General features: G+C 51.7%; 1 protein-coding gene across 1 annotated transcript in view; it reads left to right on the top strand.

Moving 5' to 3' along the window:
- The window catches only part of SLC45A3 (solute carrier family 45 member 3), a 37,449-nt gene extending 19,003 nt beyond the window's left edge, over positions 1–18,446 (top strand). Inside the window, exons 5-8 of the mRNA XM_075174261.1 lie at positions 11,119–11,545; positions 11,810–12,643; positions 14,189–14,454; positions 17,991–18,446. Coding sequence (XP_075030362.1) covers positions 11,374–11,545; positions 11,810–12,643; positions 14,189–14,454; positions 17,991–18,446 — 1,728 coding nt within the window. The 5' untranslated portion in view covers positions 11,119–11,373. The remainder of the gene's footprint in view (positions 1–11,118; positions 11,546–11,809; positions 12,644–14,188; positions 14,455–17,990) is intronic.
- Positions 18,447–22,368: the final 3,922 nt, after the last annotated feature.

Genomic DNA, 22,368 nt, shown 5'->3' with positions numbered 1-22,368 from the left:
GGACTGCCATGTGTGGAGTTTTAGCTGATTGCTCTTTTCCCTCTTTCCTAGGCACAGGCCTCGGCAAACATGACTTCTGGCAAAATGAGGGAAGGTTAGATTTTGGTGTTAGGTGGCAGCAGTTCCCGCTATGGTTAAATTTGTCAGACCTCTCACTGCTACTTTATAATCAGCCTGTTGGGGTACTGCTTGGGCTACCAAACACCCCTTCAGCCCTCCTGCCAGGGCTTGGCCGTTTGTTTCTGCAAAGCTCCTGGCCACTGCTGGCCCGGGATCCATGGTTTATGGTCTGGATTTGCAGTCTCACGTGTCAGTGCCAGCCGTGGCCTTTGCTCTGGCCCCTGGTTTTTGCTAGTACATCAGAACTGTCCTCTCCACCCCAAGGCTGGTCCTGAGACTCAGGTGGCCCCATGACTGTCACAGCTTTCCAAATAAAGCCAGAAATGATGAAGTTCTATCATGGGATAGAAGTCCTAGAGCTGCCTTGAAGCCACAGTGTGCCAGAGGCAGGAGGAGCCGAAGTACGGCTGAGGAGTCAGATGTCCCGTTACGCAGCATTTGTGCCTTGGTTGGAAACAAGAAGTTCCAATTTCACTTCCCATTGTCCCAGCCCTGTGGACAGGCATTGCAGAGCGGACACAATAAAGCAGCTAGGGTTTCTGCCTTCCCATCTCTTCTCTGTAACAGATGGGGAAATTATTCTCTTTCTACTCAGCACTAGTGATTAAAACTCAGAAGTTGTATGTCACTGTTTTCAGTGCTAAGGTGACCTGTGTAGCATGCAGTGGGACAGCCATGTGTTCTCTGTACGCCGTAATAGCCTTCCACCAGAACTGGTTTGCTCTTCTCTTTGCTGCTTCCAGTTTGTCGGGATAAGTGCTTTACTCTCCGCTTTCCCTGTTTCACTCCCGGTGATCATTTCTCCCTAAGGAGGATTACAGTGATGCAAACCTATGAAATCCCATGTGCTTGCTTAGGCAGGGCTGGTGGACAGAGGACTTCATACCTCAGAATAGGGCAGTGATGACCAGCACAAAAGTTCATGTGCAATTTAGGTAGCTGCAGTGGAAGAAAATACGAGTTCAATGTCGAAGTAAACAGTCACAGAGTTTTGGTGAGTGTGGTCTTTCTTTGGCTTTGCTGTGCCTGTGGGGGCACTGGTGAAGATGCCGTGAGCCTTAGACAAGCCTGTTGTCTGTGTTAGGTGTTCTGCGGGGGTTTTGAAGGACTGTCTGGCTGCAGGGCTCCGGGGACTGTGTAGGTAGCATGGGGTGACAGTGCTGGAGCCTGTGGTCGGGGGCACTGCCGGACCCCAGCCCTGATCCCCGGCAGGAGAGGGTCAGGCGCTCCTCCGTGGCTGGGTGCAGACTCTGCCTTCGCGAGCCTGGCCTCTGATGAGGACGTGTCCACGGGTCCCTCCGGGCACAGCAAACGCGTCCCAGAGCCTCCCTCCGAGGGGAGCGCGGGTGGGCGGGAGGTGCAGCCCGGCGTTATCGGGGCCGGCTCTGCGGCGGGGTCCCGGGAGCGGGGGGGTCTGAGCCACCTGTTGGAGTTTCAGACATGGGGAGGCTGCTGCCCTTTCTAACAGTGTCCGTCTCTTTTTCCTCGCCCCTCGCTTCCCGGTATTCCCTTTACAACCAGCCCATTGTGCTGTGGGCTACAGCAGCTGGGTGGAGTGTTTCAGGCTCAAGTGTAATTTCAGTGCCTTTAAAAGCCTTTGGAGGGCTTGCTTTTTTTTTTTTTTTCTTCTTCTGAAGAGGACAGCAACGCCAACAAGGGATAATTTGATGGATTACTCTGCGGGGCTGAGGGGCTCTCCTTAATCCCCTTTGTGGGCCTGTTTGACTAGACGCATAGCAGAAGCCCCCAGCCTCAGGCAGAGAAAAGGCGGCTCAGCAGGGTAGGTTTTACACACTGACATATAAATACGGGCCCTGGTCATGTGGTGCCGGATATAATCTGTGCCCGTTAGTTACCACGCTGCAGAGAAGGGGGGCACCTGGAGGGGGCTTATTTTTACCCTTTCCAGTTCAATTTACATTTTTATTCTTCTGCTAAAAATAATAAAAAAAGAAGAGGGGGTTGGGGAGAGGCTGACTCAGACCAAATGCCAGGGTGATGGGCACAGTATTTAAACACCAAAAATGAGTTCAAGTGAAAAGCAGAACCAGATCGTCTCTCATTTCCCCTCGCGCTCCAAAACAGGGGCTCCTCTCATGAATAAAAGCAAGAGCTTGGGTCATGCAGTAGCAAAACAAAGCTGTAGCTCTGATGTAGAGCCAGCCAACCTTGTCTGGAGGTCTTGAGTTGTTTACAGCAGACCTGACGCCGACTCAGGAAAGGGTGACCAGAAGGAGTGAGGCTCTTGAGAGCAGAGGCTGAAAATGCTGCTTCTTTGGTTGCATTGCGTGTGTTTAGGAGTATGTGAGGCTTCTGTCTGCTTAATGAAGTTTGGTGTTTAGATGCCAGTCCTGAGCAGGTAAAACGCTGCGAGACCATCCTCCTTGGCAGGCGCAAGCAGTCCCACTGCGGTTCCTTCAGCACAGTCTGAAGCTCCCTCTGCAGCTGAGCTCAGCTATGGGGTATTTATTGGGGCACTCAGTCCTTCATCGCATCACAGCTGAACTTGGCCCTCCAGTGCAGTCGTCTTCTGCGGTGTCCCTGATGGAAATGGGGCTGAGCTGCAAGGGGCTGCCCAGCAAGGCAAGGTTTCAGCCCTTCAGCCTTGGCCCCTGCTTGTCTGCAGAAAGCACAGCGCCCAGCTCCTCTTCTATCCCCCTCATCTTATCTTGGCCATGCTCCAACTAGCGTGGACTGCAGCAGGATCTCCCAGGCAGCCTGAAGCCTGTTGGGACCGCTGGGTTAACGTGGCAGTGACGCCTGCCAACTGCAGGAGAGTTAATGACACCCGCTGGCATCTCGGTGTGCGCTGGGCTGATGTCTGTCCCTTTGAGAAGCGCGGCAAGCTCCCAAAGTGTCAGCCTGGCCTCCACTGAGTCAGTGACCTCGTTAGTCAGACAGGCGGTTCCTGTTTGTAACGGCGAGGGGAGGAGGAGGAGGAGGAGGAGGATGGGCTGGAACCGGCCACTCTTTGCTGCTGTATCTTTTCTGCCGGTCAAACAGGCAGGCACGGGAGCTCGGGCAGCCAAAGCCCGGGAGAAAGCCTCCTGCCAGGAGCAATTCCTTTGTCGGCCAGAGGAAGAAGCAGGCTGTGGGACAGGAGGTCAGTGGAGCCTGTGGGCTGCCCTGCTGCCTGTTTGATGTTCATGTGGCGGGGTGGGGATAAAGCATCCATAGAGCTATTGGCACAGCTCCCAAAAGGAGACGTGCAGTGTGAAGGATAAGCAGGACAGATCTTTCTCCACCCTGTAAAGCATCTTCTGTGTATGATAGGCAGAGCGAGGACAGTGCTGTTATCGCTGGGCTGGGAAAGCATCCTCTCCTAATGCCCATTCTTAAGAAATATTTTGACCTTCTCATCCAACGAAGCTGGTGAAGGGTCTGGAGAACAAGTCTTATGAGGAGTGGCTGAGAGAACTGGGACTGTTTAGTCTGGAGAAGAGGAGGCTGAGGGGAGACCTCATCGCGCTCTACAACTGCCTGAAAGGAGGTTGTAGCGAGGTGGGGGTCGGTCTCTTCTCCCAAGTAACAGCGATAGGACGAGAGGAAATGGCCTCAAGTTGTGCCAAGGGAGGTTTAGACTGGACATTAGGAGAAATTTCTTTACTGAAAGAGTGGTCAGGCCTTGGAACAGGCTGCCCAGGGAAGTGGTTGAGTCACCATCCCTGGAGGTATTTAAAAGACGTGTAGATGAGGCACTTAGGGACATGATTTAGTGGGCATGGTGGTGTTGGGTTGACGGTTGGACTCGATGATCTTAGAGGTCTTTTCCAAACTTTATGATTCTATGATCTTACCTTGCTGTCTGTAGGCTTTCCCTGGCGCCTTTGCTTTATTCAGTTGACCAAAGGGGGACAAAGAGTGACCTGTTTCACGTGCCCTTGCTGCTTACTGTAAAACATGGAAGACACTCAACAGTCACTTGCCCTCACAGATGCACCTTTACCTGAAGGAACCACTGATATCAGAAACAAATGCCTCCCAAAGCTTCTGCAGACGTGAACCAGTCCCTTGGGCTGGCTCTGGAACAGGCTAACCGCCAGGACTGACCAGCCTCCCAGGTTAGGAGGGCCAAAGGTAGAGGGAAGGCTCGTGCCCCACCTCTGCTCCCTGGCAGTTGCAGATGTATCCTGAGAGCTCTGAAATGCGTTGCACGCTGTGGTCAAGGCAGCAGGAACCTGGCAGGGCCTGAGATTGCATCTCAAACTCCATCTCAGCGAGTCCCAGCCATCCGCAGGGAAGGTGAGCGGCTTGGTGGTTATGGGAGACAAGGGCTTTGCTCAGCGTCTGAATGGGTACAGTCGGGTTTAGTGGCCCACGGAAAGCGGGAGATGCGGCCCCCTGAAAATCAGCTCCTAGCTGCAGGTGCTTAAAACTTGGGCCCTCTTTGGCTTCTTACTTTCAATTCACAAAATGGAGATGGTAGTGAACTGCCTTCAGTCTCAGCGCGTGTTGGGCCGGGGATCCGTCTGTGCGTCAGGAGAGCAGCGAGCACAAAAGGGCCTGAGCTAAGCTCTGGCTTTTAGATAGCCCCGAAAGCAGGATGATCATGTTGTAGGTGCTGCAAGGAAGCAATTGCAGCATAGCAGGAAAGAACCGACCTCCAGTCCAACAAATTCAAATGTCTCCCTTTGAATCAAACTGCGTGGAAGGTCTTCTGAGCTGTCATGGGGAACTGCCCCTTCCCGTAACTCTGGATGCATCTGTAGCATCTAGCATTTGTTCTGGATTAATATATCCTGGTGTCTGGGTTGCTGGACGCTGCGCTGTGGGATGAGGAAGGGAATTTCAAATGGGCTGGGGCACCCGGGTCTTCCTTGTTCTCATCTAAGGGGATTTCCACCCACTGCTGCTCCTTCCCTAAGCCGAGCTGCCGAGGCCGATATAATGGAGCCCCTGAGCTCAAAGGAAACGCAGAGTTAATTCAGAGAGACTAAATAAATCGCGTTCTCCCATCCCTGCTTAATGACCACTCCCCTCTCCCCACGCTGTGAATGGGGTCAAGGAGATTTGGGAGGGGAGGGGGAAGGGGAGAGGGTCAGGAGAGGTCAGGTGAGTTTTCCATTTCATCCCCTGCAAGCCTGCCAGAGCTATTCTCCATGGTGTATTTCACATTCAGCTGCAGTGAATGGACACTGATAGCTGTGAAAGGATCTGGCACTGTATGAACAGCCCTTCCCTAAGCACTCGCTCTTGTGCTGTCTCCCACCCTTTCTTCCAAAGGGCTTCCAGGGAGGGGGGAATTAATAACGTTCATAAAGAGTCCCTCGGAAGGTTGGAAACGTAACGTTGTGGTTATGAATGGAAACCCAATGGCTAGCAATACCCTTCGCCCTCCTCTCTCTCTGCTGCCCGTTGGGAATAGGTTTCTGCATCAAACCTGCCGTGCCGCGGGGAGGGAAGGTGCGGGTCCGAATCACCTGGGAACTGCTGGACTGGAGCAGCCCCTGCCTGAGCTCCCCGCACAGCACCATCTCCTGCCTCCAGCACTGGCCGGTACCAGCTGCCTCGGATGCTTCTCCAAAAAGCTAAGGCTTTTCCTTTTCCTTTGCTAAGGCAAAGGCTTTTCTGGGGTAATTTTTTCCCATATAAGACAGGGCTCAGGTTATTACAGAGCCCTGACAGATCACAAATAGTTGATGAATCTAATTCTCTGTTGTCTGATCGTTACCGTGGCTGTTTGTTGAACAGCGGGGTAGGTGTACAACTGTCATAAATCAGAGAGGCTGCTACCACATTTAATAACATCTCTTGTCCCTTCTGCATCCATGTGAGAGACTGGAAGGATTATGGACTGGCAGGATATGGATTCTTCTGAGGAATAAATGAGTTTTTCTCTGCCACATAACTACACCCAAATTTTATTTTTAAAACATCCTGTCAAAGCACTGTTTAGATGACGTTACTTGTAAGGTCCTATGTTGGAAAGATCTGAGGAGATTGGGAGGAGGAGAGACTTCTTTCAGTCTTTGCTCATGCGTGTCCCTCAGTGCCCTGCACGTAGTCTGCTTTCCTCAGGTGTCTCGGGGTTTGTTTCTTCTAAAAGCACAAGGTGTGGTTCAAAGTTCGTTAGCGAGGGCACACAAAGCAACGTCTGTGCTGGCTGCGAGAAGGGAAGTGGGAAGTGAACTTCTACTGGCGATGGTGTTGCTTCATGTAAATGAGTCCGTACATCTGACATCACCAGTAAATTCAGCCCTATTTCCGTGTGCCTGTCTGTGCACCTGCTGGTGCTTTTCTCAAGTTCGGATCGTGGGTTTCCTCAGCCAGGGCCTTGCTACGTCCCTGTACCACATCGAGCACAGGAGGATATCTGTCAAAACTTTTTCGGTAGCACATGAGCAGGGAACAAATTCTGAGTAGGGGAAATGCATGAATCCGATCTGCTGGCCCACTGCCTTTAGAAAAATGGACTCTCGGAAGCCACTTTGGCTTCATCCCTTTCCCTTCTTGCTCCCTGCTAGTGCTGCTAGGTGAGTTGCACTCCGCAGAGGCAGACTGCCTGGCTTCCTCCCTGTCCTTCTGGATGCTTAAGCAGGAGAGGAGAGAGGGGGCAGGAGACACCAGGACTGCAGGAGCTGCAATCCTTTCTGCTTTGGTTGCCATTGCTGAGAAGGCTCCTCTGTCCAAGGGGGTGGCAGAGAGCCCTCTCCGGGTTGCCTTTGTCCGGCAGCGTGCTGCTTTGCTCCTGCCCCGGGGACCCGCCCTCCTACCTGGCTGCCAGGTGAACCAGCCTCTCCGAGTTGATCTGTTGTTTCTCTGCAGAGAAAGGAAAGGAAAAGTTTGGTTTGCAAGCTTAAAACTAAAACAGAAATGCTGGGTTTAAAGATGCTTTACTTCTCCTTGGGGAGGGAGAGGAAGAGCCTTAATGCTCAGCAGCAGATGATGTCCCCATGGCACGACAGCTCGGTGAGCAGCTGTGAACAAGACCCACATGTGGCTCCCTTCTGCTTCTGTGTGCAGGAAACCTTACACAGAAGGGCTGGTATGCCCCTTTTTTGGGGGGCTGGCTGTTGTCCTTGTCAAGGTTCTTGGCATTGTGCTCGTAGGGAAGGACAAATGCTGCCTCTGTTGTAGAAGTTTGGGGAAACTGAAGCCAGAGGGCAAGAAGTGCCTGCTGTCATGCAGCTTTTTGGACCAGCCACCCCCCTTCTGACTGTGAAAGGTCTCCCCATCACAAAATGCCAGATCCCACTGGGCTGGACAGGCTGTTGCCAGCTCACTTGGGTGTGATGTGTAACTGCTGCTGTTAGACCAGGATCTTCCAGCTAGGAGATCATTTGCCTAAGTGATTCCGTCCATGTCAGGACAAAGTTATAGAGCACCAGGCTCAAACCAGTCCTCCTGCATAGTCTGCCAGATAAATTGTCCTAGAAGAGATTAACGGTTTAAATGAAATGTTTGGTCTTGCTGGGGACTGTTATTTAAAGCCAGACTGTTACCTGCTAAACTGCAGGGAACATCTCATTGTCTTCAAAAAGAAAATAATAATCCCATGTACTAAATCTCTCTCTGCTGGCTATTTGTGAAGTACCAGCAGACCAGCAAGGGAAGGTGACAAAGTTAACACCAGGTCAGAGCTTTGGGCAAGGCTCAGGCGTGAGTCCAGACCTGGAGTTTCCTTCTGGGCTGGTTTGGGGCAGCGGACGGTGGGTTCGCAGGGCTGGTGCCTGCAGCCCGCGTTTGCTCTGCACCTCGGGCGAGGGGCCTGGGCGCAGGTGTGGTTGCGCTGCTATTAACACACCGGCGCTCCGTGTTATCAGAAGGCAGGGAGGGCCCTGAAACCAAACCCGCGTGTGTACCTGCAGCTCGGTTCCACCTCTGCTTGCCTGCACACTACTTAAGTAGCTTTTCCTGAATGCTGTGTACCCGGGCTGGGCTGGCTTTGGGGAGCCAGCTCCGCAGAGCCGCAGGGATCACCTGTCACTGCTCTGCGTGGAGGAGGTGAGTCCTGGCTTCTGGCTGGCTTTCGTCCTGGCTCCTGTGAGCCTTCCAAATCTTCCTTTTCCGTCCCTGTGCCCCTATCCTTACAGATCAACAGTTCAGGTGATTTTCCTAGTCTGCACTGGCATTTCTTTCCAGCCAAGCAAATCCATCTTTCTGTATTCTGTGAACAAAATAAAAAAAGGAATTGATGGGTATTGGGACAAAATGCAATTTAAACAGAAAAGGCTTCATTATCTGTTGCAACTGTGTCTACAACCTGGTTGCTTTTGACAGCTTCTCATCTCTGGCTGTGCATGGGTATTGCCCCCGGGCACACTGGGATTTATTTTTTCGTTAAAGCCCTCTGAGGATGGGGGGGCGGGCGGGAAGAGACAGATCTTACCTGCCAATAAGAAATTCAGTCTCTCTGCCTCAACTTGAAATTCTCAGGCAGTCAGGGAGATGGACAGATTCCTGCTTCCTCCCCAGTGCTAGTGAATCACTGCTAGAGATGTCACTGTGATAAAAGGAAAGGAAACAGGTTTTTTCCTGTGTGCAGTGTGTGAGACATCTTTTTCTTAATGTTTGGGGTTTACCTTGGGATAAGTCCCCTCTGTAAGTCCTCCAGACCCTGGAGTACAGCAAACAGTGGACATTACATCTCCCTCCCAGGTCTAGCTCAGAGTGATTGTGGCTCAGTGAATTTTGGCTTGTGAGTGTGCTTCCTCTAGCTAACAGGACCAAGGTTTGGCTGCTGGAGCTGGAGGGCTGCAGCTTGAATTCCTGTCCCAAGGCTGTCAGCCAGCTGGGCACCCATCATAAACGAACAAGGCTGAGACATCCTGTGTCTAGCCCACATCTAAGAAAGGTGGTTGCTGCCCCCAATCGCTTCCTTGCAGATAGAGTGCATCTGAAGTAATGCTGAGCATATCTGGGGCCTCCGAGTATTCCTTTGAAGCCATGTCTAGTGATAAAAGGAAAACTGTTGCTGTTCCCCCTCTGCCGTTAGCTTGCTATTTGACCTTGGGCAAGTCATTTAAATGTTCACAGTTGTTAAAAGGAGATATCTTTTCTGACAGTCGAGGTCTAAGCGAGTGTGGAGGGGGAAGGTGAGGGATCTTGGAAGGAAAATAATCAGTACTTATTGTGTGTAGTTGGCAGCCCGTCACCTCCTCAGCTCAGGAGTGCTGCCTCTCTGCAGCAGCAAGAGGTGGAGAGCAATGCTTGTGTCTTTGTAAAAACCTCATCGCCACACTTCCAGCTTCACCCAGTCATCTCCGTGTGGGTTATTTGGCTGATGGCAAGAGGGGAAGAAAGAGAAAAGGGAGAATACGAAACTGTCCCAACTGTACCTGTCTACTAACACTTGTGCCGTGATGGAGGTCAAATGCATGCGCTCTGTGAAGTTAGGGAACACCATGTTTGATGATAACGTGGAGTTTTATCTCTGCCCGGTGTAGCTGTGGCAAAGGCGACGGTCCCGCACGCCGCTGGTTCAGCGGCTCCTCCCGTGTACACACTTTGCATCCCGCTCGGCCCTCTGACGAGCAGCCGTTCCAGCTCTGCGAGGTCTGACCCGCTCCGCCAGGCATGGCCTCCAGCACTGGTTGCCTCAGCTGCTGAGGAGGAAGGCCAGTGTTGGCCTGGAGATGTTCCCTGTAGGAGTCTTTTCCTCTCCCCTTTAATGGGGGCGAAGAATTTAGAGGGGGAGTGGGCTGCAAAACTGGATTTTCACCTCGCTGCTTCTGATGGGTTCACTCTCCGCAGCTAAGTAAGGGAAACTCTGTACCAGTGGAGGGGGTGTGCAGGCAGGCAGGTACGCAGTTACAGCTTCCTCGCAGCCAGGGAGGGAGCAAGCGGAGATAAACTCCTCCGCCTGCGTGTCTCACATTCTGTTCAGCCTCCTTCATCCAAAGGACTTGGGGGCTGTGCTGCGGTGGGACAGGAGGCAGAAGCTTCTGTGCGAATTGGGAGCACACTGCACAGTCCAGAAATGGGTCATAAGCTGAAGCACATTCAGGCCAGCGGGACCTGTTGTGCCTTGTCCCCACAGAGAAACTCGGTGGTGGCTCATTTAGGGTGAGAAGTTAGACCGTGTGAATCCTGAGAATTAGACTGCAGTTTGTTTTACTCCTAAATCGATGTCTGTGCAGGAGCTTAATGTCACCCTTCTTGCTAACCCATTCTACCTTTCCCAGCATAACTACAGACCATCTTCCCGAGATGCTGTTGGAAAACAGCAGTTTGGTAGACTAGCCTAGATGCTAGTAACCTTGCAGGATTTCTTACATTTGTAGATTGACATAGTGGCAGGCTCGTAACAGGTTACTAAGAGGCATCTGCTTACTCTTGCCTTAGCTGCTTAGCCCCTGTCCTGGTCTGGTGGCCTCTCCCCTCTGAAGAAGGCTGGAGAGAGGGAGCATGTTACAGGGCAAATAAATGACTCAGACTAATGAGTAAGGTAATTGCCATTCACTGTTAGATGAGGCTAAAGTGGGTCAGGTTTGTTTGTGAAACTCCATGGAGGCACCATCTGTTCTCTGTGCCCTGTCTCAGGGGCTGGAGATAGGATTTGGGTGAAACTGCTGCCCTGGGAGCCTGCGGAGCAGCATGGAGGATGCCCTGGTCATTAGGCAGTGGCGTGAGTCTCTAGAGATGACCCCGAGTGACTGCAGGCGAGTGCCTGCAGCCCTGGTCCTCGAAGGGGACTCTTAATTGATTTCACTGGGAGAGCGGACACGAAATCCTCTGTCTCTGTGCTACAACTGCCCATCTATAAGATGAGGCTGGACAGGACACCGAGAGGTCATTAGACCTCCCTTAGCCCGAAGGCGGGATTGGATTTTCCCAAACCATGTCTGACAGGTGCCTGTCTCACAAGCCCTTGAAGAGAAACCTGGCACCAATGCAGTTTGTGTCTTTTAACCCTGCTGTCCTCTCTTCATCCTCCTGTGCCTGCAAGCCTGTTGGGATGGGGACTGTCTCAGCGATGACGTGTCTGTGTGGTACCTGGTTTTAGCCCTTTCCCCAGCCCTGGACCCCGCTGTGTCTAACAAGCTCTGCTTCTCTCAGACCACAGCATGTGAGCAGAAGGGGAAGCCTGGAGTGGGATCCCTGCCTGCCCACGCCCGGACTCGACATTGCTGGGGCCACATCTTGCAATAAGAGGAAGAGGAAAAGACGTTTCATTCACCGTTGCTAAAAATGGGAGGCAGCATCTGTCCAGCAGACCAGGAAGGGAAGCTCCAGACCTTGCCTGTGGGGCATCCCTGGGAGTGCCGCAGCCGGAGCGCCGCAGCCCTCTGTCAGTAAGGGGTGTCGGGCAGCATGGCTCAGCGAGCCTGGGGCAGCATGCTCTTCCACAACCGCAAGACCCAGCTCCTGCTGGTCAACTCCCTGACGTTCGGCCTGGAGGTCTGCCTGGCTGCAGGGATAACCTATGTGCCTCCGCTGCTGCTGGAAGTGGGTGTGGAGGAGAAGTTCATGACCATGGTTTTGGGTAGGTGGTTTTTCTCTCGTCTTTGAGGTGCTTGTTTCCTCTTGGAGTCTGGAGGGCAGGGGCACATAAGGGCATGGAGGCTTGTCTCTACGGGGTGGTTGCAGGGCTACTGTTATATCAAGGGCAGCCTTGTGTTTGGAGGAGGGGGCTGTGACCCAGTGAAGCTTACTGAGTTCCTGAAACATCCCACGCTTTTGTTACAGTGCACGCAGGCCAGTGTCCTCCAGATCTGTCCCCCTAACACCACCTCTTTCTCTTTTCCAGGGATAGGACCTGTCCTTGGCTTGGTTTTTGTCCCGCTGATTGGATCCGCCAGCGATCACTGGCACAGCAGCTATGGTCGAAGACGACCTTTCATCTGGATGCTTTGCTTGGGAGTCCTGCTGAGCCTCTTCGTGATCCCACATGCCAGCAGCCTGGCCAGCCTGTTTGCCCTCAACACTCGCCCGCTGGAGATTGCCTTCCTCATCCTGGGCATCGGGTTACTGGATTTCTGCGGCCAGGTCTGCTTCACGCCGCTGGAGGCCCTGCTCTCAGACCTCTTCCAGGAGCCAGACAACTGCCGCCAAGCCTTCTCCTTGTATGCCTTCATGATCAGCTTGGGGGGCTGCATTGGCTACCTGCTCCCAGCCATTGACTGGGGCGGCAGCTTTCTGGCCCCGTACTTGGGAGGGCAGGAGACGTGCCTCTTCAGCCTCCTTGCTGTCATCTTCCTCGGCTGTGTGCTGGCCACGATCTTTGTGACAGAGGAGGCAGCCATCCAGACAGATGTTCTGGATGGCCCAGCGCTGAAGGACGCTCCCCCTAAGCCCTCACCTCCTGCCTGCTGCTCTTGCCAGCTCTCCAGGAGCTCATGTCTCCTGCAGGCCAGGCACATGATGCAGGCCCTGAGAAACCTCTGCACACTGGTGCCACGGCTTCACAGCCTCTACTGCCGCATCCCCAAGGTCATCCGGCGCCTGTTCGTGGCCGAGCTCTGCAGCTGGATGGCACTCATGACTTTCATGCTGTTCTACACAGACTTTGTTGGGGAAGGACTGTACCACGGTGTCCCCAGAGCCAAGCCAGGCACAGATGCCAGACGCCACTACGATGAAGGTGAGAAGTGAACCAGCTGCTCTGAGGCTGCAGCACCTGTTCCCTAGGACAGGAGCGTTTAGTGGGAGCCAGGAATGGGCTCGGCTCTGCTAGTAATGCAAAAAAAGTTACAGGAAACTAGACTTTCTGCAGGTGGGTCAGGAAAAAAAATTCCCCCGTGGCCCCCAGAGCGTTGCACAGTGGACAAAATAGGGAGACGCCTCTTTGTTCTCCAACCTATCCAGCACAGAACTAGGTCTGGCAGTGCAGCCCTGGCCTGGGGCTGAATTGTTAAGTGGCAGAACGGTCTGGCAGGTTGCATGCTGAACAGGACGTATCCAGCTCTGTCTGCAAGCTGTGGTTGCCACTGCCAGATCCTTTCACAGCTCTTCCCTCCTTTTTAAATGAGGGTTGATGGTGCTCCCCATCTCTTGGAGAGCAGGGGTTGCAAAGCCAGGACAAGCTCAGAAGCAGTGAGGTGGGCTTTGCTGCATCTTCCTTTCCTTGCTACGGTGTGAGATGCTCTCCATCTCTACATCTGTATCTGGGGAGCCCTCCAGCAGCTTCCCCAGTTCTCACCCCTCTCTCCAGTGCTTTCTGATAGTGCTCACCAGTGGAATCTGTGGCTGCCGTGTCCACATCATGGGATACTGCTCACTGCAGCCCGTTACCTGCTTACTGTTGTTGCCTGCTGTCCCGTTTTGGCTGCTGTGTTGTGCCAGAGCCTTGACTCGCTGCCTAGCCCTTCTTTTCCTCTCCCTGATCTAAGTCTTTTATTCTTGGAGGCACCTTCCTGGCCCTCCTCCTCCAGCTGTATATCTTGCCCTCAGAGTTTTCCACTCACTGCCTCCGTGAGCTCTGCAGTACACTGCCTCTTTGTACTGAGTGTCTGTTTAACTTAGAGGGAGCTTAATTATTATTTAACACTTGCACTGTATAGCTTCCAGCAGGTCAGGACTCCATTGTGCTAGCTGTCATAAAAACCTGTGTTGAGTAATGATCCTTGCTCCAAAGAGTTAATGGTTTTAATTCCCTGAAATCTGATAGATCTTTGTAAAAGGGTAAGGTCCGGCTTGCTACCGGATACTGGATGTTGTATACTTTACCTTGGCTTAAGCACAATTCTTTGTTCCTTTTGTTCTGTTGCTGGTTTTGGCATCAGATAATAACAGATCCTGGTTCATGAGCAGGTGACAGATCCTGGGTCAAGAGTAGGAAGGTGCAAACAACAACTTCCAAAGACAAGAACGGCATTTGGATTCCTATCTCCCATTGCCCCTCTGGTTAGACCAGGGTGCCCAGGAGCACATGTAGGAAATAACGGCTGCTGGTGGAGGGTGGGAGCTGCAGTCTGGCTGGTGCACCCCTGGGATATGTCAGGTGATGCTGCTCTGCTTCCTGACCCAGCCACGTGGTTGTCAGGGCTGTTTGCGGCTGTGCCACTCTCCACGTGGACTGCACTCAGTTGGGCACTGAAGGAGAAGGAAGTAAGCCCAAAGGCTTTTGGCTGTGTGAAGCCTGGGTGCAGTCAGGGCAGTGTCTGTCACCACCTCTGCTTACCTGCAGGTGTCCGGATGGGTAGTTTGGGCCTCTTCCTGCAATGCGTCACATCCATCTTCTTTTCGACAATCATGGACCGGATGGTGAAGCAGTTTGGGACGCGGGCGGTCTACCTGGCCAGCGTGGTGTTCTTCCCCATGGCTGCCTTCGTCATGTGCCTTTCCCACAGTGTCATCGTTGTTACCATCTCAGCTGCTCTGACGGGCTTCACCTTCTCTGCACTCCAGATCCTGCCATACACACTGGCATCACTGTATCATCACGAAAAACAGGTAGGGATCTGCTGCAGAGGGCAATGTGACAGGGAGCTGTGAGGACAGCTTGGCCAGACTCTTTCGCCACTGGTGGCTGGTACAGTCAGTTCAGAGAAACACGTGCCTGTGTGCAAAGGTTTTCCACATGTGCCTCTAGTCTCCAGGCTGTGTCTTCTCTGAAGATTCATCTGAGATGGAGGAGATAAGAGAGTTTAGCATCTCCTTCCTTAGGCATCCCGTGCTCACAACAAGCATTATGCAATTTTAAAAAGTGGGAAGTGGGTAAGATGGGAGAAATCAGCTAGGATTGGTGTATGAAAAGGGATGTCCTATGTTCCTCTGTGTTCTGCATATTTTTAGGGAAACTGGTGCAGGTTAGTTATACCTGTGTGCGTTCTGCAACCAAGTCACATCTGCAGCACTGGCAACCTGAGGTGCTAAAAAACTCAAGAATTTTCAGCCCTTAGAGGTCCTGCTTTCCAATTGTTGTCCATAGCATGAAGATCAGTAAAATGAAAACTGAGGTTCTTCCTATTCCCCTAGCTCCAAGAAAAATAAACGTTGTGAAACTTTTGACACCAACACAAAAGCTAGTAATCCTGTCCCACAGATGTTATCCTTGTGGAGAAGTCCTAGGAGGTTCCTGAGTTGCACACTGGATTAATAGGAGTTTCTCTTGTGCTGCAAATGCAAAATTAATTTGTGGTTTGAGAGCAGCTCTTTCATCCCAATGGCAGGCGGTTCACTGTGCAGTGAAATAAGTAGGAGTTTTTACCACAGGCATCCAGATGTTCACATTGAACAAATATTTCTGACCAACCCATCCCAATTTGCACCAGGCACCCTGTCAAAATAGGGGTACGAGGGAGTGTTCTGCTTTGCAAAAACTTCAGTTTGGCTGGGATCTCCCATGGACATAATATCAACAGAATGAAAACCAAACTCCACAGGCTGGGAATGTGAAAGCCACATGCCCAACTGTTTGCCAAAGGCTTGACGGGGAAACACTTAGTACAATGAGGTGTGGGATATAGCTGGGTTTGGTCTCTCTGTTGCCCTAACTTGAAAGTTCCTCCTTCCTTTACCAACTACTTTGCAGCAGGCTGCAGGGAGACCCCACAAGAAGTAGTCCCTAAAATGCCTTTTGCAGAAAATTCTCCGTCTTCCCCATTTCTGTTCTCTTCTTTTTTCTTACTATTGAAATCTGTCATCATTTTTGTTTGCCTCCCCTCCTTCCTGCTTCCTCTTTTCCCTCTCTTTTTTTACTTTTTTTTAACTTTAAACACTCCTCCCGAAGCGAATCAGCAGAAGGGGCATCCAAAGTGGCTGTTGCTTCCACCCTGTGCGGGATCCTTGGCGAAAGCCTGCAAGGCCACCTCAGCTGGAGCTCCTTGCTTTGCACAGGCTGTGTAAGTCGCTCTGTTCTCCTGCATGCCCTCTCATCTTCGCATGGCCACTAAACCTCGTCTAGAACAGGAGGAAAAGATCCGCATGTTCTAACAGCGCCTGAAAGCTTGGTAGAGGTGAGATGCATGGTGGGCATTCACACCTTCTGCAGGAGGTTAGGGAGAGCTAGGTTCCTCATTCCCGCCACTCCCCATCCGCTATAGAGGGAGATGAAGCTGTGATTGAGGCACCAGTGACTCCGGTGGTTGTATCCTGTGTTACAAGGGGCGATTTTAAAGCATAAGTTCTCACTAAGCTCATTCCTGTGAGTATGTGTTTAAGTCACTTTCTCTAGATTTAAATTAATTCTCCACACTAGGTATTCAGTCACCCCTGCCAGAACTCGTATCTCTGAAGTCCTAGCCTGGATCAGTATAGAAACCAAGAAGATGTGGCATGGGCCTTCAGGGCAGCTGAGCAGGCTTCTGGGAACATCAGTGTCAAATACGAAGGGCTGGAGCTGTGGGGGACATCCTGGTTTGGCTCACACAATGCCCTTTCTGTGCTGGGTTTTGAGTTGCTTGGAAGTCTGATGGCAATAGGAGGCACGTGGGAGGATTTTTAAGCTCCACATAAGATAAGTGACGGTCCTGGATTGATGCGTTTAAGCGCAAATTCATGAGCCTAGGCAGAATTGAGGAGTTGAAGGGTATAGCAAGCAGCTGAGCTGAGCCCAGGTAAAGCTGTTGGAAGATGATTGCTATTTAGTGAAGTTCTCATCTGGTTTCTCTTCTCCACTTGAATCTGAAACTGTTTGTGCTACAGATCTGCAGCCATGGCCTGGGGCAGCACGAACAGAGACTGGCTGGTGCTGACATACGCTGAGGCAGGGCTGGGTGTAGCTGGGTGGGTGCCAAGAATGCTGAAAGCTTTGGGATGGCCTGCAACAGAGCTGCAGTGCCCACACTCCTGCACCAGCGGTTCCTGTGTCCGGGTCCCTCATGCAAAAGGAAGGATAGTTCAGGCAAGCCCCTCTGAGCCCTGCAGCTGGGTACAGTGCTCTCTGCTCTCAGACAGGTGCTATTTTTTCCTTTTTATTTTCTTTGTTTGTTCAATCTCACCATGCGGATAATGGATTAACATGTGCTTCGTTATCTGCTTACCCCATGCAGACCAGTGGTTGTGCATAATTGCAAATGCCCTGGAGTTTTAAAGCTGGAGCTCTGCAGCGTTTTCACTGTCTGCACATGACTGCCCATTATTTGTTGGCGTTAACGTGGAAAGCTTTTTGATCCAAATACTCTGTGTGAATACTGCTGGAGTGAGCCATGCCCCAGAGATCTCACAGCTTGAGCAGAGCAAGGCAAAAAAGGGTGAGAAGAAAAAGATTTTTCTTCCCCCTGCCCCCCTTTTCTAGTCTGAGTGAGGAGGCTCAGGTCAGGCAGATGAAGCAATTCAGTTGAGGTCATGCATGCACAGTCTGTTGCAGAGCTGAGAAAAGTGCTCTTTCCTGAGTTCCCAGCACTGTGCCATCTCAGCTGGTGTCACTTTTAAGTATCCCAGATACTAAGAAGCGGCCATGCATCCAGGGCTCTGAACTGTCGTCTGCCCTTTGGGCTCTTCTGCAGGAAGGTTTTGGGTCAGCCGCTTTATAAACACTTCTGTTTGCACTGGAGCGCACTGGCTCTGTGACATGTCCGAAGTGGGCTCCAGCCCTTCACTCCTGTCCTGCAAGTCTGTATCAGCCGATTTCAGCTGTAGTTGGTGCTCGGATTCCCTTGGCACCCGGTGAGGAGGTGACAACCCATGGCTCAGTGCAAAACGTCCCCAGGTCCAGAGCCTGGGCTGGCTTTGGGCTGCAGCACTCTGCTGAGCCCCAGAGCTTCAACACAACAAAGGCACCACTTGGCCAGATTCCCCCGGTGAGTCAGGGTTGCTTTGAATCCCGTGCCAGTCGGGAAAAGCCAGGCTGGCTCCTGGAGGCCATCTCACGTGGGCCAGGCTCACTGCAGACACTCCCCGCCTCTAACAGCCTGACCCAATGCATACAAAGCACAGAGTGGTTTTGCTCTCTTGCACAAAAAACAGGGGCCCTTCTGCCCCCAACCTGACTTGCCGGGCTCCACCATGCCTACTCATTTCTCATGTGCCCTCCTTCTTTCCCGTAGGTATTTTTGCATAAATATAAGAGCAAAGAGGAGGAAGACGCAGCTCGATTGGACAAGAAATCATCCTTCTCTAAAGGCCACCTTTCCAGCCAGAAGCTGCCTTACCAGAATGGACATGCTGGGAGCCTCTTTTCTTCCTCCTCTTCCTCCTCCTCTCCTCCAGCCGCCGGCTCGGCTCTGTGCGTCAGCTCCTCCTGCGACGTCTCGCTCATGATGATGGTGGGAGAACCAGATTCGGTGGCTCCTGGCCGAGGGATCTGCCTGGACCTGGCTATTTTGGACAGTGCTTTCCTCCTCTCTCAGGTTGTCCCCTCCCTCTTCATGGGGTCCATCGTCCAGTTTACGCAGTCAGTGACTGCCTACATGGTGTCAGCTGCCGGCTTTGGCCTGGTAGCCATTTACTTTGCAACCAAAGTTGTCTTTGATAAGAGTGACATGGCGAAGTATTCAGAGTGATGCGGAAGGCACAAGGGCAGCAGGCGGGTGCCTGCACGTGGCAAAATAAGATGTGTGTGTGTGTTCCCACAGCCACTTGTAGGAAGCCTCGTGTGGCACCTGCTCTCCCCATGCTGCAGCTCTGGGGGGTAGTTCTGGGGCTGGGGGCAGGAGGGATGGAACAGGGCTAATCTCAGGTGTAAATATGAGGCATCGGGGCATTGTGCTTCGGGCCATCAGTGCTTTCCAAAGGTGCCTTTAGCAAAAGAAAGCACTGCACAGCCGCACCAAAGGGGGTTATACAGGGGAGAGAAAGGAAATGGACTTTTACTTTAATAACGGGTCACGTTTCTGAGCAGGAGAGGCAGTGGTACGGGGAGGGAGGAAATCGTTGGCTCTCCTGTTTTCCAGTTATAGCTGTATCCTCTTCCCCTGCTTCTTGTAGTTTTACTCAACTTCTTGAGCAATACTTCTGCAAATAGGACACTGGGAGGAGACTTCCTTGGGAAAAAAGGATGGGTGGCTAAGGTTTGGCCATGGAGCAAAGGGGGTGCATATGCATGCACGCATGCTTCCGTCCTTCCCACCTCTGTTCTGACTGGGAGAAACCATTTAGGAGAAAATTTACTATGTCTCATTTTGGAAAAACAAGTAACGTTTCATTAGGACCAATTCCAAAAGGTGACTTATCTTTTACCTATGTGCTCAGTTACATCAGATGGAAAGGACTTCATAACTTTTTTTTTTTTAAATGATTGTTTTTAGCTTTCCTCACACAGTTCTCAGTAACTCTGACCTCTCGCTCCTCAGTGCTCAGAACTGCCACCTGCTTTCTCCCCTAACAGATCTAGACTGTTCTGCCTCTTCCACACCTGGCCCCTAAAAGATGCTGCCATATCACAAGGAAGATCTGTTCTCAGAGGGTTTTTAGTCCTGTGACAGTGAAGTAGAACAGGGAGAGGTCTCCTGGAAGGCGACCTGAGAACAAGTGTACCAGGCCTGAGGAAGCTGGAGGAATTGCTTGTCTGCTGATGGCTAGTTGAACTCAGCAGCAGTCACTGCTGTAGCAGGTACCTGGAGTTGGTCGCTGGCTGCGTCTGTTTTCCCTCGAAGATGTGTCCCCAAAGCAACCTTCTAGACCAGACTATTCTTTCCAGACAGAAAGGCTTTTGGCTGTGCTTGCAGGCTGTCAGGAGTGCACCTTGCAGAGCACGCTGCATCCCAGTACCCAGCACGGTGGCTGAGTTAACACATTGCCAGCACACCCAGAGAGGTTGCTGGAAACAACATCGTAAACAGGAGGTAGGTGGGATGAAATGTGCCTCCAGCCACTCTGGCAGCTCTTACAGCAGGGTAAGCCCAGTTCTTGGTGTGTTGGACAAAAGAAGGAGCAGGACAGAAACTCTTGATGCTGTTTGTGCCTGTGGTTTGCTGATCCAGATTACGTATTTACTATCTTATACTTGTTTGGGATTTTTTAAATTTATTTTATTTTATTTCCAGACAGGAGTCGAGATTCTTACTGAGGCACAGCATAAACACAGTTACCTGTTAGAGTAAGGCAAAGTGCCTCTTGCTCCCATAGCACTGATACCAAATGCTCCTGGGTTGTTCAGGTGGTGTAGCTCCCAGGTGTGAGTCATCTTCCACTGGCAGAAGAGTGGCTCCAGCTCTGTGTCCTTCTGGCCAGTCCCATTCCTGATACAAGTGGACCAGCTGGAATAATTCTGCTGGTGGCAGATTCCTGCCACTCGAAGACTACCCGTACACCAAGTAGGAGACAAGGTCCTGGCCCACAGTCAGCACTTAGACTTGAAATGATCCAAACTCTGCCTACAATGCATAGAGGAAAGCATGAATTGGTCCTTTGGAGGCTAGGCTGTGAGTATGCAGAAGTTCAACAGTCCTTAACTTTGGCTGGTCTAAACAAAGTGTTTGTGACTAATTTTCTGCGGAGGTGCGTGGGCAGTGAGATGCACTCGTGAGGTTCGGCTGAAGGGCAAAATGTTGCTGTTTTTCCAAGGTCTTGTCAGACTATTCGTTGGCGTGGAAGCAAGGTCACTCCCCTGCTGTCTGCAGACGGGTCCTGAGAGGGCTTCTCCTAAGTTTTTTAAACATTTCTTTCCCGTAAAGGGTGACTGTTTTTGTTTTATTTCTTCTCAAATTATATGCCTACCAGCCTCCCTTTCCCACAACAAGGTTTGTGTGCTGAAATGCAGCAGTTTTGGGGATGGATTTGGCCGCTGCTTAACCACCTACGGAAACGGTTTTTTGTCTGTACTTCCTACCCTGATCTCTGTCCACTTCAGGCTTCAGGAGGAGGTCTTTGAGGCAAAATGTTATTGCCAAAGGTGGGGTGTTTCTTGGATGCATGCTCCTAGTAATCAATAACCTCTGACCCAAGGTTTTTCAAACAGGTTCCTTATTCAGCACTCCTTCCTGAGTGCTGAAGTGTCCTTTATTTTTATTTTTTCTTATGTTAAATGTGGGGAACCTTCACACATGGAGGCTGCTACCATGCTAAGTGCTTTTGATAATTGAGCCATTTGTTTAAGTGCCTAAAGAGTACTTCCACACCAAACTTAAGGTGTACGGGTTTGATGATAAAGGCCGTGAATGCTTCATTACAGACATCAAAGTGATCCTTGAAAAAGCAGCAGGCTGGAGGGGGAGACAGCCCTGTTTTATAATGTCATTCGGTTTGGAACATGAAAGAGCAAGATGTTGCAGTTCTTGATCCATAACTTGGATCTGTCCCTCAAGAGGAGAAGACTTAAGCCTGCCAGATTCGCCGACGGACCTGCCCTCCATCCCTGAGGTGGCTTTGGCGCAGCTGTAGCCTGGCTGTAGCTGGTGGACAGGAGTAGGTTTGGGCTCACGGCACGTGCAGCAGGCTCTGTGTCTTGACTGATCTGGAGGACTTGGGATTAGTCAGTGAAGGTCAGGTCTCGGACCTGTCCTTCATTGACAGATCAAGCATGCCTTCGGCCTCCCTCTTCTCCCAGCCCCTTCGTTGCACTGGGTCACGGACTTGGCACCCAGATCTCCTCGGTAAGTCTGGTGTCTGCATCCAGATTTGGCTCTGATCTCACTGGTCCTAGGAGAGGGCAGGCTGGGTTTGTCCAGTTTTCTCATAATTCAGATATGCTTCCGGGGAGGTGCCTGCATTTACTTCATTTATGTTCAGAAAAGACCGCTGAGCGGCTGAACTTGTGACTCTGCAGCCAGCTGCTCTTGCTCTTTGCTGCTGCATCCCAGACGGGTGCCCGTCATCTTGCTTTGGCCTGACCTGTGACTAGATTGATAACAGAGCTCATTCTCCGTTCCAGCTGGAGAGACATGATCCATTCTGAACCAGGGGCTCCTTATCCACTTGTCCTCTGACTGCACTGCTCTTGTTTTAGCCAATTCAGCAAGTATGAGAAGAGCTACTTGATTATCCACCAAAAGACTCTTTGATTTCTCCCCTCCCTCTGGCACCCTTCTTCCCAGTTCTCCAGCTGGAGTGAAACGCAGCAAATTCAGTAATTGCTCCTTTCCTTCTTACCCTCCTATTACACCAGGAGAAGTCTGCTGGGCCCTCTGCCAGCTACTGACATAGTGGGCAGATGGGTACAGGAAGGAGTGCTTGCCAAGACCCAACTCTGTCTTCACTAACCCTGTCCCCCGTGGGAGTTCAAGCCCAAACAGATTTGGGCCGTGTGCCCTAAGAGCTTGGCTGTTTGCAGAAGGAGAGGAGGGGTGTAGGAAACTGCCACGCGCAGTCCGGTCCTGGGTGGGTGGTGGGCAGTCGGGGGACAAGGGGAGCAGCTTTCTGTGTAAGAGTTCAGCGGGGAGGGAAGACAAGGCAGCAGTCTCAGAGGAGAACGGAGAGAGATCAGGACAAGGGAGCAGAAGGAAGAGGGGGTTCAGGGGAAACAGGTTTGTAGCAATGTGAGGGGCT

This window comes from Calonectris borealis, chromosome 26, assembly GCF_964195595.1.
Source record: "Calonectris borealis chromosome 26, bCalBor7.hap1.2, whole genome shotgun sequence".
Classification (NCBI taxonomy): Eukaryota; Metazoa; Chordata; class Aves; order Procellariiformes; family Procellariidae; genus Calonectris; species Calonectris borealis.
Note: the sequence above shows the minus strand (reverse complement) of the source record. Positions and strands in the feature narration are given on the sequence as shown.